The sequence below is a fragment of the Podarcis filfolensis genome (assembly GCF_964270895.1).
Source record: "Podarcis filfolensis genome assembly, chromosome: 15".
Classification (NCBI taxonomy): domain Eukaryota; kingdom Metazoa; phylum Chordata; class Lepidosauria; order Squamata; family Lacertidae; genus Podarcis; species Podarcis filfolensis.
In genome coordinates, this window is record NC_139618.1 from 34,489,291 (window position 1) to 34,509,922 (window position 20,632).

The 20,632-nt window shown below is 43.2% G+C and overlaps 1 protein-coding gene across 15 annotated transcripts in view; it reads right to left on the reverse strand.

The window, feature by feature from the left end:
- Positions 1–20,632, reverse strand: part of CAMK2B (calcium/calmodulin dependent protein kinase II beta) — a 208,959-nt gene that overhangs the window by 25,767 nt on the left and 162,560 nt on the right. For 5 of the 15 annotated variants that reach the window (XM_083588543.1, XM_083588540.1, XM_083588545.1 and 2 more), the window contains 4 exons: positions 13,114–13,158; positions 6,228–6,276; positions 1,735–1,857; positions 763–891 (listed from right to left, as the gene is read on the reverse strand). In XM_083588543.1, coding sequence (XP_083444669.1) covers positions 763–891; positions 1,735–1,857; positions 6,228–6,276; positions 13,114–13,158 — 346 coding nt within the window. The remainder of the gene's footprint in view (positions 1–762; positions 892–1,734; positions 1,858–6,227; positions 6,277–13,113; positions 13,159–20,632) is intronic. The other 10 variants (XM_083588544.1, XM_083588547.1, XM_083588542.1 and 7 more) reach the window with 3 other exon arrangements.

A 20,632-nucleotide genomic window follows, 5' to 3' on the forward strand; every position in this document is an offset into this window, starting at 1 on the left:
CCAGCTCACACAAGCCTTCTCTATGGCCATGCCAACCCTGCTGTGTGAAGAACCAGCATTAGCAGGAAGGAGTAAAACACAGCAGACCATGGACCATACATTGTCATGTTTCTTCTCTGTTCCCTCGACACTGAGGCAAGTCCTTTTCAGTGGTGGCCCCCGCATCAATGGGACATCCCAGAGAGAGATATATAGCCTTATCATTGCCAGGCCATGGTCTGATGCCACCTGAAGCCCACCACCTTGCTAAAGTGCCTGGATGGGGAAACTCCAGAGGACCCCAGGCATACACTTTGAGTTCCAGGATGAAAAAAAGGACAGGATATAAATGGAAATATATATATATATTTAAAAAAAAAGAAATTTGAAAGTATTTTCATTCCAAGTTGTGTTTAACTAATGAAAGGCTCTACGGCACGGCTGCCATCCGTCCTGATTTTCCAGGACATGTCCTCAAATTCACCTCCAAAAATGGTGTCCTGGATTATTTTTCAGAAATCAAGCAAATGTCCTGGAAAACCGGCAATGGGGGTTAAATTGTGCCGAAAATATCTTTAAAAGCTCCAAAACTCTTGTAGCTTTTACTATAAAAAGCTCAGCAACTTTGAGGGTTGTCTGAAAAAGCTCAACAACTGTTCGTGTGTCCTGGTTTTTACTTTTGAAATATGGCAATCCTATTCTATGGAGACCATGAAGGCCCTCTGGGATTTTGTGCCAAATTAACCCCCCAGTGCTGCAAACCCAGACCGTCTCGCTACTTACACTGGGGAGGTAGAGGGTTTGCAACAGCTGGAGATATGCAGGGTGGAGAGACCAAAGTCTTTGACTCTTCAGCTTCAGGGGCCCCTGATCCCTTTTTCACCATGCCTAATACATCAGTCAGCTTGGGTACTGAGACAGGACAGAAAAGACAGGACAGAAAAGGCAGGGAGGTAGAGAAGGAAGAGAAACCAAGTATAATGGAACAAGAACAGAAGAATGAACAAACCCGGGAACATGGGTTAGGAAATGGAAACATTAGGTGGAAAAGGTGTCCATCAGGTACGATCTAGCACCCCCTCCCCAACAAACACACAAATTGTGTTATTATATTTACATTTATTTATAGCTACTAGTGTCATACGCTTACTATATGTTTATCCACACTGTCAGAACAGACAGACCTATGACTTGTTCAGATGTTGTGGGAAACCACTGGTTCCCACTATGTGGTAGTGTCTGCAAGTGCCTCCGGCTCATGCACACCCCAGCCTCTTCTGCATGCTAGAGGAGAATATCAAACCTTTCTACTTTCAATTTTAAACTAACCTTAGTCCCCCATGGCATCTGAATTCAGATGAAACTATGGTTTATTTACACTATGAACCACAGTTTCAGATCCTGGCTTGTTCTCAAATCACAGGTTGTTTTTTTTTTAAAAAAAACCCATAGTTTCCTGAGCTGCAGCATCACTGGTAGCTACAATTAGTTTTAAATCCAGATCTGATGCTTTCAATCTCCTTCCTCTGATGCGTGAATGACAAGGAGAGGGGAAGTGTGTGTGTGTGTGTGTGTGTGTGTGTGTGTGTGTGCCTGAGGCTCATGCAGGTTCACTTAAAATCACGGCTTAAAATTACTGGACCTATGACTAAAGGTCTTGGGGCATTTACTGATGGGTCAACCACAGTTGAGTGGAAAGTTAAACTACAGTTGAGTGGAAAGTTGGGAAAGGAGCACAGGAACTTTGTGACTTACAAGCAGCAGCAACAGCAGCAGCAGCAGCAGATGGTATCGGAGAAGTCTGCAGACTGGGAGGAAGTTCAGGGACAGATCCTGGATTCAACTGGCTTTTTACAAGCTCATTATCAGCAGCCTTAACTGATGTGAATGGGTAAGAGAGGGAAAAAGGGAGGGGGGGAGGGAAAACAAACACCATAAAGCGAGAAATAAAAAGTTCCAAAGTAAAATGGCGGCTCTGATGGGAGAAAAGAGAGAATGGGAAAGCAAAATATACATCGGCAGAGAAAGAGAAGAGGATGGCAAAATGGAATATAAAAGAGGAGAAAAACACAGAGAGGAGGCAGGGCATAGTCTAACTAGAGGATTTCCACTATCTGTTTGCTTCAGCTGGTTTGTTCCCTGTCAATCCTTTACCCCAACTCCATCCCCCCTCACTTGACCTCCCAGCTTGGCCTCCTTTTGAGTAGGGCCAAAGTTGTATCTTCAGAACATTGCATATTCAAGAGAGACGCTCATAGGATACAACTCTATCCTCATGCCACATTTGCAACATTCTTGCGGCCTGGTGTGAGTGCCAAATTGGGTGGGCAAATTCAACCTTGTGTAATCTGCTTGGTGGGTGCTTTTTTTACTAGCATACGAAGATCCACCATTGAGAACCAGGTGCAAAATGGCGGCTTCGGATGGTGGGGTGTGGAAACATACTCTTAGAATTAAAGGGCAGCGTGCCTCTAAGCACAAGCTCATTCAAGCAATTTTTTCAGTATGAAAAATGAGTTTGCAGTCCTCACACATAAAAACACTCTCATGTTCCCCGCCCCCGTGCACCATGTAACGAAGAAAGACATGTGTTTGCTCACTCCAGAGCGTCTGGAAATATATTCTGCACTTTATACACTGGAGTATTCGACCTGTATTTCTCCTTGCAGCCGCATGGAACAACACATGTATCAGATCTATGAATCTGTAAGTAAATCTTTTAAAACTTGCTTAGCAGTGAGTGGTCTGTTCCTTGCAAAAGGGGTAGAAAGAGGGGAGTGTTGTAAACGCGGCAAGAAAAGTCTAACAACATATATTCCTAATGTTCCACTGTGCTGCTGATTTTTGTGAGTTTAAAACTCTGCTACTGGGGCTCTCTTGTGTTAGCTCCACATTTTGAATTCAGGAACCCAGCCAATTCTTTTGTTGTTCACGCACACAGGTGGGTTCACAAGGATTCGTATATTTTCCTCCCACAAGCAGCCTAATATTTTTGGGGTGGGGGGTAGGAGGAGCCTTTTTCATTGTTGCTTTTGTTAAATAATTGTGAGCCATACAGTCATTGCTGATCTACTGCAAAACACATAAGTGATCTATCAGTAAGTTCCTGATCTAACGTCTGCCTACTCGTGTGCTAGATTACAAGGCTGTTTGCATTCCACTCTTTCCAGCACCACTAAGCTAGTTGTCAGCTTGAAAGTGGAGGCAATCTTTAAAGTCACTCTTACAGAAAATACAAGACCAGTCTGGTCGACCTACTCCCAGGTAATGTTGCTGAGAGAATTAGATGCCACCTGTTACAAAAACTGTGTGCAGCACTTATTTAATTGATGTCCCCCGCCAGTCAAAAGAAAACAAGTGCCCTCCCCACTACCAGGAGTGTTTTCCAGGACCCAAGAGTTACACTATAACAACTTAAAGAGGATATCCTTCAAAACAAAAAATGCAGCTTAGGTACAAAGGCACACATGGAAGGACCTCCTACTGAACTCAGTGGGATTTACTTCTGGGCATACATGCATAGGATTACAAAGCCCACACACCCATTACCCAGCCCCGAACAGAACAAACCCAACTTCCTGTTGCTTCCAAGACAAAAGTATCCAGAGTAACAGGAAACACTTGAGTTCGCTCTCTTTACAATACTCTGTAACCCCACCAAAGAGTAACAATAAACATCTGCATCAATATTTGCTCTGCCTCCCGTGGCCAAACTTACACATTTTGCTTACACACACTCATGGAGCTGCATTACATAATGTGAAAAATGTGTCCCAGCCTTTTCTATAACTTGGGTCTTTCACAGGAGGGCCAAACCCACAGAAGTGGGTATTGCCCAACCTAAAGTCGATCATGCATACTGGAGCTGGGGCTAGAATCTGTTTGGTTTTCATTTTAAAATGAAAGAAAGATGCAGAGAGAAAGAGAGTAAAGTGTGCTGTTCAGCAAAAGGCAGAGTGTCTTTTTTTGCATTTTGGGTTTTTCAATGCAAACTGCACTTGCAAAAATACCCTGTTCTATATAACCATTAACAACAATGCAGGGGCTTTCCCTTCCTTTGCCTCCGATCATCCTAAAAATCGGTGGAGAAAAGTGAGCATATGTGGTAAAATGTATCTACATGTGTTGCATGTTGCTTTAAAGCTTCCTGGGTCTGAAAAAGTGAAGGCTATTGACCAATAATGCTGCAAGGGATCTTGGGACACACATCTCTGACTGTACACTGCTTCAGTGGCACTCTCAAAGCAGGAATGAGGCAGACTTCAGGCTTGTTCAATCTACTTTGCGCTTTGTAGAACTTCAAGATCTTCCAACCAGAGCCATGTGCAAAAGACATACACTTAGAATGAAAAAGATCTGAGCACGTTTGGAGCCTAGGAATTTGTTTCCAGTACCTGAACTGAACTGAGCTTACATTACTTTCACAGCAAAATCCACTCCTGCCTAGTTTTCTTCATTTCAGCTGACTGTGTTAGATGGGAGAAGTTATTTTGCTGTAAGCACTGTAAAATAACTAGGAGTCAGAAAGTCCTGCCAATCTACTGCAAATCACCCTGAGATCATCTACCAGATTTGCTGTTCACTAGAATGGAACCGTACTGTTCATGCTAGCTTTGGGTTCCATGTAAGAAGCTGTCTGGACTGGCAGTCAAATGTTACTTCTACACTGGCAACAGGGCAGTGTGTCTGGCAGGGCAGGTTTCATGGTGCATAGAGCTTTGTCTTCTACCACCTCACTGCTGCTCCCTGCCTCAAAACATGTTTATGCCTAATGGTCCGACTGGCCCTGGTTTCTTCTTCACTTCCGCACAGGAAGGACACCTCGCATAGGAAGGATGGCCACCTGTCATGGATGCTTTACTGTAATTGAGATTCCTGCACTGCAGGGAGTTAGGACCCTTGAGGTCCCTTCCAACTCTATGATTCTATGATTCTATTATTCTAATTAGGAGCAATGTCACTGCTACTTTTGAAATGTATTTTATAACGAATTCTTCGCCACCAAGTGTGCCAACTTGAATAAAATATTATTGCGGGGGCCCAGGTTAAGTCCTACCCCACATAATTGATCAGGTGACCTGGTGCACACACACTATTGAATGGCAGTGCCCATAAAGTTTGGGGGGCTGGCCCTCTCAAATATTTTTTTTGGGGGGACAAAGTCCCCACGGCCCCTAGGAGTTGGCTCCTATGCTCGCCACCAACTTTCTAATTGTTTCATACTGGACCTCAGTTTTTCTTTTTCTTTTTGGGGGGTGGGGTGAGGTTCTACACATAAATTTTCCTCCCCCCCCCCACCTGCTCACAACTTCACATTTTTAGCCAAAGATGACTGATGAGCTCCATGTAATCTCTGCATCTTTTGCTTTACCTTCAGGCAGCTCAAAGAGGCATGGAGCTCCTTTCTGCTGATCTAGATATATCACACATCCAAAAACAAGAACTGAAACATCTTTCCCAGCTCTAGCAGCTGAGATCATTCAATTGGATATGGAGACTTGGGAAGATCTGTATGCAAAACTTGTCTTCTGCCAAAGTGAGATAGGTTCCCATCCCTTTTATTTTATTTGCTCTCCAGTGTATAACTAGAAATTCTCCCTAAGGAGATCCAGTGGAGAGGTGAAGCCAGAAACATTCAGTGTATTATTTTACACTGAAGCGGGGGGCAAAGCAATTTGGATTCCCTATCACAGCTCAAGTAAGAGAAAGTTCTCGCAAGACTCAGTACCAACATCAACTGGGAACTATTTGTCCTGTATCTCCCAGGAAATCAATCACACAGTCATTGCCAGCATCAGGGACTGCCATCCCAGGGGAGTTGCTGTTGACCCAGAAGGACCCAACCAGCTCTGATGCCTCCACAACAGCTGGGTTTGTGAGCCTCCATTTTATTTTCCCACAGCGCCTCCACACACACACACACACACACCAATGCTGCTGGCACTACCACAACCTAGGGGGACCCATCAACATAAATTACCCAAAGCCCTTCCAAATCTAGAGCAGGCTTTGCAAATACTATATGCAAATACTACATTTGGCCTTAAAGTCCATAGAATCCTTCATCTGCTTGTGTTCCCTTGTGACAGAAGGTCCTTATGCTCCTATCCAAGGCCACATTCACTAATTTCTTCCAAGTGGATCCATATGGCTTCTCAAGGACACAAATTCTCAGGAGTATACAGGTGGGTTTGCTTTGCCAGATTTATATGGCATGAAACTTCTGACTGACCCCTCAAGTCTGTTACCTTTCGTGTCCTCATCCTCTATGGTGGTGTTTGTGCTGTCGGAGGATTCCTGTGGAAACATACAGGGGTGGAAAAAAGGAGAAAGCGAAACATTAGTGGCTCTGGCCAGAAACAAATGCTGGAGGAGAGGTTGAACTTGCACAACTGGGCACATCAGAAGAGGGACCAGGGAGAGCTCAAAAGCCCTGCATCTAACTAAGTAATTATTAGGGGCACCCATTGTCTCTTCTCTTTCCTGCCTCTAACAGGAACATCTTTCAAACCAAGTAGGTTCAAAGATATAAAAGGGATTTCTGCCAGGAGAAAATGCAGGGAGGAATCTTGACCAGGAATAAGAAACTCAAGGCTCTCTAGATGTTCCTGGACTGCAATTCTCATATTTCCTGATAGTTGATCATGTTGGCTGGAGTTGATGGGGGTCCAAGTCCATCAACATCCCATATCCCTGATCTAGACTTCCAACATGACTACATTCCTGAGTTCTCTCCACCACGATACATCAGAATTCCATATATCTTCCTTCAAACCCCTAACCTCTTCCCTTTTAAATGAATGCTCCCTGATCAAGTCTTAACTTCCCATCTTCACAAAGGAAAATAGTTGAAATTATGGCAATTTTAGAGCAGGTCCATAAATTTCTTGCCTCTGAATGTGGAAACCCACGATTTTCATCTGCCATGAGATCCTGAAAGCCCCAGGGAACCATTAGGATGGTATTCAGCTACATTTTACTTAGAGTAGACCCACTGAAATTAATGGCCCTGCCTTAATTTCATTGGGTGTACTCTGGGTAAAACTTAGTTGAATACCACCCTTGGTCACGATAGCTGTAGGTGCAGAGATGGCAGGCCTCTGAGGGCATAACTACACAGTATATTAACAATGTTTATGAGCAACGAGAGCTTCCCTCCCATACAATGCTAATTCTTGCAGAATGTGATACTGTGGACTATTATCTCCACCCCTTTGCCAGTTAATTCTTTTTTTAAAAAAACCCTAAATTTTGATTCCTAGCCACATTGTGAATGTACCATATTTTTCGCTGTATAGGACGCACTTTTTCCCCTCCAAAAATCAAGGGGAAATGTGTGTGCGTCCTATGGAGCAAATGCAGGCTCCTTGGCTTCAGCGATAGCAATGCGAGGCCTCCGAAGCGCAGAGGGAGCGCTCCCTCTGCACTCTGGAGGCTTCACGTTGCTTTCGCTGAAGCCTGGAGAGCAAGAGAGGTCGGTGCGCACCGACCCCTCTCATTCTCCAGGCTTCAGGGATAGCTACCTAAAGCCTCTGGAACACAGCGGGAGGTCCCGCTGCACTCCGGAGGCTTCGGGTTCCTTTTGCTGAAGCCGGGAGAGCAAGACTCTCCCGGCTTCAGCAGAGAGGGAGAGCTGCGCAGCGCCCCTTCAGCCAAGCGGGAGGAGAAATGGAAGGGGCTCCGTTTCTCCTGCCGCTTCGCTGAAGGGGCGCTGAGCAGAGAGGTGGAGACTTTTTTTTTCTTGTTCTCCCCCTCTAAAACAAAGTGCATCCTATGGTTGGGTGCGTCCTATAGAGCGAAAAATACGGTAATGTACAGTAGCTAGGAGCAGCAACTGGAGACGGCTATTGGCTATCATGTTGTGCTTGCAGGCTTCCTGGAGGCATCTGATTGGCCATTGTGGGAAGCAGAACATTGCATTAGATGGAGCTTTGATCTGACCTAGCAGGGGTCTTTTTATATTCTAATGTTCTTTCTGTGTCTGTCTTCATGGGGAAACATTTGTGGTGCTACAACAACGCCATGAGAAGATAGGGTTTCCAATCTTGTGTCTTCCTCTTGAAGGAACACATCCAGGACAGAATTTGGGGTAGGGGGGGTGCTTAACTTTCTCCTGTCTACCAATTTCCCCTGCAAATGCATCCCATGGAGTTTAAAGTATTTCTGCCACCTGAGAAGCAAAGCACCTCTCCTTCCCGTCTACCAGCTCCCTCCACAAATGCCCTTCCCTACACTCAAGTCATCTTGACAAATTTGGATTCTGAATCCTCATTTGCCAAGGCAACGCATTCTCCCACCCTCAACTCTGGGCATCAATGATCACAATTTGGGCAAACAATTCCCACCAAATCCCAACCTATTCATTATACCGTGCCAGATTATACCCTGTAAAGCATAAGCATAATTTAAAAACAAAATGAGCTCAGAAAAGAATCCTGGGGAAACATTATCTCTTCTTAAGAGTCACCTATGGGAACCAAACACAGAATAGTGCACCTTGCCAAAAATACAAACATTTTAGTACACGGTACATCCAGCAATTAAGGAAGAAAGAGAAACATATACTTATAGTAGCGCTTTTAATCTCAAGAGCGTTTTACAGAGCTTGTCCGCTCACTGAATAGAGGAGAGCTCTGTGTCACGAACGCTGTATATTCAGCTCCTGTGTGTAAATCCAGCCCACTTCTGCTGCCCCGCTGATCAGGCCCATCATTACCCTGTCAATAACAGAGTGCCTGGGAACAGCTGAGCAGTATGCTTAACCTTCTCCACTGCGCTGCAGACTCTTCTGGCTGAAGAACCCATGCTCCTGCTTCTGTCCTACAGCAGGTGTAGCAGATAGCACTGTCCAGAGCAGGAGGCCAGTAACGAAAACAAGAAAATTTCTGGACAATGTAACATCACAGACCCTGTGAATGGGTGGAGGGAGTGGAGCATCAAGCTGAAAAGAACCATCAGCTCCAACTGACCGTTGCCCTGGGACAAGACACCATGAGAGGAGCACCCTCTGGCTCCTGCCATCAGCCAGGAAACGTAAAGCTGCTGGGAAGCTACACCTTCTGCCTCCCAAGAATAATATTGAGACAAAGGGGAGGCCAGAGTGGCAACAGCTACAAGGAACCCACTTCTCCCCTCCCTGCCTGAAAGAATACTCTGCTCCAACTCCCTCTGGCCCAGAGACCTGAGAAGCAAAGGGAAAGAACCCTCTGACTCCATCTATTGGCCAATGGAACACCAATGGCTCACCAATGGCTATTCACAGAAGAGCCACCAAGAAAGGAAGACCAAGCTGGGCCAAACTGGATAAAAATGCCCAGCACTTTGTTCCTGCCTTGAAGATCTCCCTCTTCTTTTTCCTTTCTCTCCCCTTTTTGTGTGCGTCTGACCTTTCTAGTTTGCAAGCCTGGTGGCAGGGCCTCTGTCTCTCTGTGTGTGTTGATATGAGCCACTGTGGAAGACAGACATTGTCTGGAAAGCAGAATAAGAATAGAGTAAATAAGTAAAGCTAAGGGGCTCCATTCAAGGTGCATACAATCAGCCCCAACAGTCATGCCAGCTGAGAAAGGTCTCTATGCAAAACTGAAGGGGGTGAGGGAGAGGGAGGGAGAATGCTATTCTATGTAAGAGGAGGAGCTGGAATCAGATTTGCTACCTCTGGTATGGCTTTCAACACTGGAACCCGATTTCTGGATTCTGGAGACTTCAGGGCTCGTTTTTTTCTGTTAACTCGTGCCATTTGGTGGCAGGGTTTTGCGATGTAGATAGCTGGCTGCTACCGCTGCCCAGGGGTCAGGACTGCAAACCCACTTTCCCTGTAGGAGGTCACACTATAACCTCCTGGAGGGAAATCTCGCCGAATCATTTAAAATTCCTCAAGCCTATGAATGAAAAAGAATTTGGACAAGTAAACAGCCAGCGCTTGAGGAATCACACTGGTACTGTCACCAAGGAAGAAAAATAAAATGACTTATTCAATTTTCTTGAGGAGCATCTGGAAATGCTGTTGTCTGCTTCAAATGGCCCTACTCTTATGGGATATTCTGCAGGCTGTGTATGCAGTTTAAACACAAGTTGTCCTGATTCTCTGCTGCCCTTGCTTCTCTGCTGTTGTTTCTGAAAGCAAACTGCTTTGCATTTTCCTTATAATTATTGGAATAAATTAGAACACATCAAACTTTGCAGAAAGGGTCAAGAAATTCAAAGACACTTCTGGCAAGGGGAAAGAGGCTGCAAAACCATCCAGACAAGTGCATTTAACACCTCTGGATCTTAGGCAATTCACTTATCTGGTATTTCACCAGCTCCACGGGGCTGAAGGTTCTTCTAACCAGATTAGATGGCTCTCACAAGAGATCAGACAAATCCATGGAAGGCAAGTTAATCAATGGCCCATATGATAGCTCTATGCAATAGGTTCAGAAAGAGCGCACTTATGTGTACCAGGTGCTGGAAAGCCATAGTGGAAGAAGCCTATTGGCTTTCATGTTCCTGTATGTTTGATTCCTTGAGGCAGCTGATCAGCCACCCTAGGAAACAAGAGGCTGGACTAAGTGGACTTTACAGTCTGATCCACCTGCGCTCTTCTTATGCTCTTAGTTTGTGTGTGCATTTTCAGAAATTGCTTATTATTATTAATTAAATTTATGATGTCACAGTGTTTCTCAAATGCTTTGAACTCTGCCCTTCTAAACTTATGCCACCTTTTCTGTAGGTGGACGGGGATGAGTAGTTCTGATAATCTCCTGCATGGATGAATATGCAGAAATCCTTGCACACTGTATATAAATACAATCTGCTGCACACTAATATCTACAGACTGGGGTAGTGATATCACACTTGGGAGCAAATGCCATTGATTTTATTTATTGGCCAGATAGATGCACAATTCCATTGCCTTACCAGGGAGACGCAGCATTAGAAAACCAAAAACCTCGTCAAAATTACCTACTGAAAAAGGGCTCAAATATGTGCTCTAATGTATACTTGGTTGTATGTTAAGGCTCATGAAAAATTTATAGGAAAGTATATTCTGGGAGAAGGATCATACCTCAATGGTAAAACACATACTTGGTATGTAAAAGGTTCCAGGGTCAATCCCTGACATCTCCAGGTAAGACTGGATATTATTTCTGTCTGAAACCCTGGAGAGTCACTGCCAATCAGTGGTAGTAAACTAAATGGACCAGGCATCTGACACAGTACAAGACAGTTTCCTATATTTCCGACTATATTCTTATTTCTCTTTTCTTAAAAAAGCCATATATCACATGGGGAGATAAGCTGTCTTTGTTCCTAAGAAGTTTGGCTACTGCTTGCTTTTTTTTCTTTTTTTGGTCTACCTGAAGGTCAGAATAATTTCAGCAACAGCTCTGGCACAAAAGGTGATTCATAAAGCATCAAAATGGTAGGGTTGTGTTTTCCTTATTTTTTATGTATGAAGAGGGTTCCAATCTTCCAACTAAAAATGAACAAACTCTTGCTTGTGTTTATTGTCAGAACTATAGCTTCTTTTTTAGCACTACTGGATACTGGAACGGGCTGGATTCTGGTACTATAGATACCATTTATGTGGTATGCTAATCCTGTTCAATTGTTGAAAAACACCAAAAACAGCAAAGGGGAAAAATTATTCTCTTATAGATCACATTTCGGGGGATCTCTGAAGCTATGATAAAAAACAGTAGATTTACAGTCTGGAGATGGCTCAAATATGATTAAAAGGTTTCCTTAAACAACTGTTCTCTCCCTGACAAATGTTCAGTGATCTCAATGTAAGAGGAGTTAATGACAACACATTTGAAGCATGCAAAGAAGCCTGACAGGCTCTTTATAAACCAGAGTCATTATAATAGCAGAAGAAGGGTTTGTGCCCAATCAGAAGACAGCTGCAGGATCCAATCATAGTTCAGCATAGGGTCCCCATGACCTTTAACCAAATACGTACAGCTTTTATTTTCTGACATCAATGCATAGGTTACATTTTACTTTTTCAAAACAGATTACCAGCATTATTCAGCTTTCACTATATACACTTAAAGCAGGAAATACACTATCCAGAAGATGGAAAAAGAGAGGAGGGCACAATTGTTTCTATAATTTGTTTGCCTGGCCTCTACCCGAGCTTCCCCAAGCTCCATTTAATGGCTGCGCCAGATGCATTGAGTGAATGGGCTTGAAGAGGAAGCATAACAATGATGATAAGAAATTAAATCCCTGTGGCAGAGAATGGGTAAGAAAATGCTGGTTTGGGTGGAGGCGAGGGCTGTTTCCGAGCAATGGATGATTGTGGCATGGAGTAATTATGTCGTTCCTCAGCCAATCCGAGTTCTTGGATTGGTCTTTTTTGGTCTGCCTGGCTGCGTTCTTTCACTTCAGAATGAAGGAGCTCACAATTGCTGCCCTCTGGTTAGCTCCTCTGGGGTCAGAGTAGAGGCTTTCTCCCCCATCCTAACACCCAGAACAAACAGCCCAGGTGCTAAGGATAACCACACCAAAACACGCATCATTGCAGATGGCAATTGAGGCAAATAGCAATCCCCCACTCTGTAGCTTTTGGCTACAACCCAGAATATCTGATTCATTCTGTCTCTGTGCCTTAAAAGCACCAGAGGGCCTTTCCACCAGAAGAGGTGGAGAGCCTAACCTTTATGATTCTCCAAAGAGGCAGAATCTTTTCAAACCGGAGCTGTGCCATCAATCTCAATGACATGGCTGGATTCATATTGGTGCATGTGAAAGAAGGGAGAGAAATGAGGTAAAGCACAGCTCCCAGAGAACTATTCTATCTTCTTGGGCATACATTGACTCATTCATGAAGACTAGGCGTCAAGGAAAAGCTCAGTTGAGCAGCTCCACTTCAGATTTATCTGGCTTCCTTCAGATTTATCTGGAACATGCTTCCCAAAAAACTCCAAAGGGCAACCTTTTTAACAAATGTCTACCATAGGAGGCAAGTGGATTGGGTTCTATCTTATGTGGTTTCAGGCATACTGAAACAGACAAGAGGTGCAAAACCTGAGCCTACAGTCTGTCCCCAGAGGTGAAAATACACAGCAATGCAAGGAGCAGAAAGTCAATTTTTATCCAAGATTACAAAAGGGCAAACTGAGGAGAAGGAAAGACAGGCAGCAGTACCTTAATGCCGTCCACTGGGTTATGGATAACGGTGGTTTGAGGTTCCTACAGAGGAAGAAAGGATGAACCAAAGAACAAAAGGAAGAAGATAAAAGAAATGAAAGAAGAGATAAAGAAGAAAAAAGGTGGTAATTTGAAGAGACAGGGGAAGAAATGGAGCAGAAAATGGCAGTAAAAATGTGAAGAAAAGGGAAGAGGGTGAAAAAAGACCAAGACCCACATGAGAGCAGGGAGGGGAAACAGAATGGAAGGGAAAAAAGCAAAAGGTAATTAGTTCAGCAAAAGGCAAATGATTAACAAACAGAAAGTGGCAGAGTAAATCAGGGACAGAAGAATCGAAACTGGATTTTTCATGAATGAAACCAAAAAATCATATTCAACCCCATGGCAAGATTGTTGTGAGCCCCTTGGAAATGGAGAGTGGAAGCTGACGTTAACATTCAACCTTTCTGCAAAGCCAAAGAAACCATTGCAATAGGGAAAATGATAGGAAGCGCCAAGGAGAAGAGAAAATGGCAGGAATGAGCTCCCCAAGGAAGTGTGGTCAATCCATACCATGGCAGTTAGCATCTCAATACAGGCTCCACCGGAGATCATAGGGAAGAAGAAAAAGAAAAGAAAAAGAAGAGCAGAAGGCCCTTTGACCACATCCCCTAGTCCTGAAGAGAACTTTTCATTAAGAATGAAAGTCTATCCCATTCAGAGACGCTTCCTCTAGAAGGATGCTCTGGCTTATACCTTTCACCCATAGCAGCTCTGTGCAGAAGGATTTCACAAAAGGGACAGGGTTCTGAAGACTGCTCCTAGTGCAACCAATATCACCCTGCAAAATGCTAATAATCTTCATCACTGAATGCTTACCTTTTGCATCAGTGCGGTGGCGGGAAACCTGACCATACTTTAAGAGACATTTAAGATGTACTTACCTGGAAGAAGGTCCTACAAGGTGAGCCACAAAAAATGCACCACAATGGGTTGTTTTTTTAATGGGCCTTTTTAGATCTGTGACAGCTGGAGTGAATATTTTGGGGTGGGTTTTTTAAAAAAAGTATTAAATGAGCTAGACTATTACATCATATTATTTTTGCCTGATTTGCTAGGAGCAGGTGATCAGATGCAAAAAAAAAGTCATGGCTTTTAATACCTTGGCTGACTCTAGACACATCAAGAAAGTGATTCAGTTAAATGCTCTGTAAACTTCATACAGGGAAATCCCACTGGTGAAAGGCAGGACTCCACAGCGCCATCTGGTGTCACAGTGTTATAACATCTATAAAGCGCTTTATCTTTACGAATGTAGCTGAGTCCCTTGAGTAGCTAGAGAAGAAAAGTGAACCAACACTGAACTAGATTGACTAAAAATCTGATCTGCTAGAGCAGCTTCCTTATTCTTCAAAAACGTACATAAGTAGCTTGATTAGGTCATTAATTATTTCATTAATCAATTTTGGAGCACTCATATTTTTTAAAGTTGCATAACTGCCATAATAGGAACAGTTTTAAAGGGAATCATTTATTAGCAAGAAGCAATCTCTTAAAAAAACTGATTACAGTTCACACTTTTCCAGATTATTCTGAAGTTCCACTGTTCTTCCTCCACTGTTGAAGGCAGGATGCCTCTGAAATATCAGTTGCAGGAAATCGCAAGTGGGGAGAGAGGATTTCCCATGGCATCTGGTTGGCCACTATGAAAACAAGACTGCTGAACTAGTTGGGCTTTTGGCCTGATCAGCAGTGCTCTTCTTATGATCTTAAGTCTTCCCCATGGCTGACACCTAAAATCTGGGTCCTGCAAAGTGGCTAATGCTGCAGACAGAATATTAATCATTATCTTGGAGAAAAATCAATGGGACTCTATTTTTGTGGCTTGTATTGGAAGGCTAGAGACTGCAGCTGATCCCAGGTGAAGCTGATTGGTCTGCAAAAGGGCAGGTTCTATATACATGAACGACCCATAGCCATGGTAACTAGCGTTACCCATTCTGGAGGCAAGCTGGTATTGGCAACCAAAGCAAGAAGTCATTATTGGCTTTGTGGGGAATGAAACAAAGCTAAGTTTGATGTTTGCTGCCCAAAGTCAGTTCTCATCTGAAGAGGCTGGAACGGTGGGTGGGAATAGCTGCTGTGGGTAAATGGGACTGAATGGAGGCAACATAAGCCCCACATTTCTTTCCAAGATCCAAAGTTGCTTTTGTCGCCCCAGCAGCACACTTTGAATGGGAGCATTCACCAGCTACTTCCTAAAATTCACAGCTCCACAAGGGGCTCTTGACTATGGAAGTCATTGAGAGATTGGCCCTTTGTTCCTTCAGCAGAGCCAAGATTTCTCTCAATGGACAATTGGTGAATTGGACTGGAAAAGACATCCATTTCGTAATGTCAAAAGCACAGTTTTTCAACCCTGTTTTTCTGGAGGTGCAAATATTTGTTCTTTTGGCACTGTTACAGAAGGAAGCTGTAGCTTACTGCTGTTGCCACACTGTGCCTAAAGAACTTGACATTCTTTCCCAAACTGATATTAACTTCTGGGGACTTTGCATGGTGGGAAAAGAATTTCCCATCGGGCTTTAGGTTATTTTCTGGACTTCTTAATTTCAAGCAAATAACATGTTTGAATGGGACAAATTCAGTACCAGTTTTAGAAAACGTTTTAACTTCCAATGCAAGGAGGGGAAATGTTTGGCACTGTTTGAGACGAAATATACCAGACCAGCAATTGCATGCTCCATTCTCGCTGGAAATAATAGTTTATAATGTAACTAAAAGATTTCAAAATGCCTCTTTTAAACCGATAAAAGCAACTAAGTGGGATGCAACAGCAATAAAATGCTTGAAAGGAAGGAATAAGAAAGGAAGCTAGAAAAGATAGATGCACTCTGCAATCTTAACAGGGCCATATCATATAATAGAACAGCCATATAGAGCTGGCTATACCATAAGGATAATGCCTGGAAAATTCTACAAAACTTTGCTATTCCATTACAAGGGCTCATCTATGTGTTTTTTACACAGTGGAAATTCACATTACAAAACTGGAAAATTGCATGTTGCCTAGAGAAGGTAGGTTATATGGCATTTGACAATATTGCAAACAGACAATTATTTGAGGACTGAGTGTTCACTGTCCATATCCTGAACTCAATAGGGAGGCATGGCTGCAATGTATCCATTTATCCCAATATATACTCACTTGGCAGAAGAGGGCTACCACAAACCCTACAGGGCCTGGAACATCCTGATGTAAGACATTACGACATTACTGGTGGAACTTGAAACAGTAACATATTCGAGGTGGAACCTTGGAACCTTCCTGCTACTTACAGCACAATCCTGTACATTCCTACTCAAAAGTAAGACCTGCTGAGTTCAATGGGGTTTATGCCTGGGTATGTGGCTAGAAGAAAACAGCCTCAGTATCCTAACCTGGAGTAGCGTGCCCCGTACATTTTGAGCAATAATGCAATCAAACATGCAATTTTATAGAGCTCACGGCAACTACTGGTTAGATCTGCTTCTGAAAAAACTCAATTTCTAGTTTCAATATAGGCATGGGGAAGGGCCATAGCTCAGCGACAGAGCATCTGCTTTGCATGCAGAAGGTCCTGTGTTTCAGTGCCCAGCATCTCCAGGTTGAGCTGGCAACAACCCGTCTCTGAACTCCTGGAGGGTCAATGCCAATCAGCGTAGATAACACTGAGCTAGATGGTCCAATGGTCTGACTCAGTATGTCAGCCTCCTATGATCCAATCTGTCCTTTCCTGTCTTTGAAGTTACAGCATAAGCTGTTGCCAAGAGGTTCCTCAGATGGTGATCTACAGATGATGGTGAGGCCCATCAGCATCCATCTTGTGTGATAGATAAAATAACTTGGACATCAGTCAATTCAAGTTTGATATGCAATGCCCTCCAGTATACAGTAGAAGATGAAAAGAAAATGTAAACTAATGGGCTGGATCCAGGCTAAGTTAGCTAAACTTGGTTTGACTGAAGTCAATGGAACTTAACAAAGTCATGACTAACTAGTTCCACTGATTTCGGCTGGTCCTTAGTTCAAGTAACTTACTCTGGATCCAACCCAATAAGCTTTAAGCTTCTCCAAATCACCTCTGAGAATTTAGAAACTTTTTCTACAGTTCTAATTCCTTTACATGACAATGCGCCATTCATTTGTCAGTGCTTGTGGCAGAACTGGAAAGTTCTGAATGGTTCCTGTATGTATTATTGAGAGCACTCAGTTCATAGTATTTTCTTTGAATTTGTATAAGATGATAGCAAAATAACCATGCAACTTACCAGTAGTCTGGAATGCCCACGAGAACACAATAGGCTATTGCAATAATGACAAACACCTACACTTCAGAAATATTTCACAGCCACAATAAATCATTTAACTAATCAATCATTGGCAATGTATGGGACGGGTAACCTGTGATAATCTTGTGAATGGTCATCAATTGGTTGAAGAAGGTTGTATGGTAAAATTAAGGATGCCTGAATTTCAAATGAGCGGTTAGATCCCATACAAACAAAAGTCTTCTGATGAGCGTACTTGATGAGGATTTATCAGAATTTCAAATATGCACATAGAAAAGAAATAAACTTTCCATACATATAGCTCAGTGGTGAGGAACATGTAGTCTTCCAAATGCTGGACTCTCAACTCCCATCAGCCCCAGCCATCGTGGTCAATGGATGATGGGAGTTGAAGTTCCAACAACATTTGGAGATCACACATTCTCCATCCTGGTACTAGACAAATGTAACAGACACAATAGATTTGTGGAAGCCAACACAAACAAGTCCTTCCAGGTTTTGGGAACTGCATAAGAGCCACCCAAGTTAATTCTAAGACCAAACCATTCAAAACTTGTTTGAAGAAACATCAAGCAGTATGAAGCTACCGAATAATAAATAATTTGTTATTTTCAGTGTGACATTAAAGTGACCCAGATTAGGTTGAATTTAAGCCGAAGCATGTTTTAAGGAGAACATAATCCCAGCATGTGATTGGCAAGACTCACATTTCTGTGCTTATTTGACTGAAAATGCCTGCTCATACTGGAAAAATGGATCATGTGAAGCCACCCTTGGAAAGGATTTGTTAAGGTCAGAAAGACTAACAGGCCAATCTGTTACTCCCTATGCCGGATTACTTATGCAGAACCAATTGGGCAGCACTTATACTAACAAGATGCTGAAACAGATTGATGGCAAGTTGAAATGTTCTGCCTCTACTTTTATGTGTGTGTGACAACACAATACACAAGATAGGACGGGACGGGACTAGAAGGTGGAATGAATGCCCTCGTTTCCTTCTCTAAATCCTTGTGTCTTTTATATGCACACAACCAACGTGCAGAACTGCAAGAGTGGATAATTGCTTTCCCCTCTGTTGGGTCTCTGTGTGACAGAAAGGACACGAAGCTGAGGTTAATTGCTAAAACTATTCTGTCAGAACAAAAATTCTAATTCTATGTCCTTTTTAAAGCACATTCGGTAATTGTTTTGCTGGCACTATGCCTGTCCCCGACAGTTGATGCACAATTCTAGCTCAGCACCTCTGACTAAAGTAGATCTCTTATAAATAGATACTCTCTGGGGAACTCCTCCGCTCCTGCTTCTAGCAATCTTTAACCTTAAAAAAGTTTGTGCTGTCTTATTCAGTGTTTGTCTGACAGACAAAGAGATGGGCATTGCAAGAATTTCTTCAGCAGTTCTGCTACCCCTTAATCTGCTTTGGACAGGTGATCGGGAATCAATGCGTAGAAGAGGCCACAGGCCAAGGTCTGTGACATGGATAATTTTCGATTCAGCAGCTTAAGGAAACAGAGGTTACAAGGGAAGGAAGGGTTAGTTAAAATGCTGAGAAAAACACGGTTCTACCAGCATTGGTGAATGTGTCTCTGAATTATACTATGGAATAAAAGCATTTAAACAACAGACTTGACATACATAGTCTAAGAATGGATTACTTCAGGTTGGCTGCCACAGATTTAGGGGAGGGGGGAAATCCTAGCCCCACATATAAATTGCATGATCAATAATATGGCATTAAAACCCTACCTGCCTTTTGAAAGAGCTTATAATTGGATGAAACCAGAAAAAAGTTTGATTTTTTACTTTTAATGTCTAGATTAAAAACAGAAAGTGATATGTGAAAAGTCAATTCTCACATCACCTTTATGATGTGGGTGCCCCTGAGATACAGAATCACATGGGGCCATAACCGCATGGGAAGCCATGTATGCAAAACAGTTCACACATGTAGAGGGTAATTTTAACCATCTTAGTGGAAACATTCACTTCTGGATGTGGTTAAAACCACCCCACTATATGGGAGGGCTGCTTCAGTCATACAGTTCAGGCCACACAGAATTTGACATCTCAGTGCCATCCATGCTAGGAAGGTCTTCAAGTCTAAGCACTCCTTTTCCTTATATATGATGCTCAAATCTGACTCTCGACTGTTTAAATATCAAACATATTCAGAGCCACAATGGTTTTTAAGTGGCCCTGAAGCACTGTATTCTAGCCACTCAGGTCTGCATTATTTTCAGGCACTGGCCCAATTCAGATGTAACAATAGTGGACCAAGAACAAGCATTGTGCCTGCGTGCTTCAGACTATCATTCACTCTTCTATTCTCTAGTATAGGGTTATCGAAAGCTTCTGAGGTTTGTTAAGCCACAGATTCCTGTTAGATATGATCAGGGAGATGTGGTTTGATCAGTCTACAAACAAGAACCTCAAACCAAGAGCAGATTTTACGGTGTGATATCCTTGTTTGTAGTCAGAAATTAAATTACAGTTTCCTGGTTCAGATATAGTGGGAAACTATGGTTCAACAAACCCTGGAAATTTTCTGTCGTGGCAGATGAAAGAAAGGAGGAAGGAAAAGGAAGTACAGAGGCACAACACTTGTCCTTGGTCCAATAAATAATGTTTTCTTGGACCAACTGGAGCATCTTTATATACTCAGAAATAATTATGCAGTTGGTTTTATAGGTTTCCTAACAAACTCAAGTCAACATTGCTGGCATTTTGTTAATCATCTTTAGATTTCCTAATTTTACTTGTAAAATTCATTCTGCTGCAATTTGCCTGAGCACTCTAACTTAGGGTGGTGCATAATGTTTTTTTATTATTGTGACTTGCCCTTTTTAAGGAGAAAAATGCTTCCGGGTCAGCGCCATCGTTAATGGCGGATTCCCTCTGAGTCTCGGAGGGATCAGCTCCGCGGGATCGGGTCTTACCGCTGCGGCAAAGCGGGGGCCCTTTAAAAATCACAGGCGGGGGAAGCCTGTGAACGTGGGGACTCGGCGGGCACCATTTGCGCCCCCCCCCCACCAATGTGCGAAGGGACCCTTTTAAGGGCTCCGGAGCGGGACGGGGTGAGCGGCGCGGTGCTGAGAGTCGACTGCTTCTTCCGCGGAGTGAAGCCGAACAGCCGTTATCGGAGAGCGCTGACTTTTTCCTGGGACAATTGGACTTTGAAAGCAACTACCCGTGAGTAGGATTA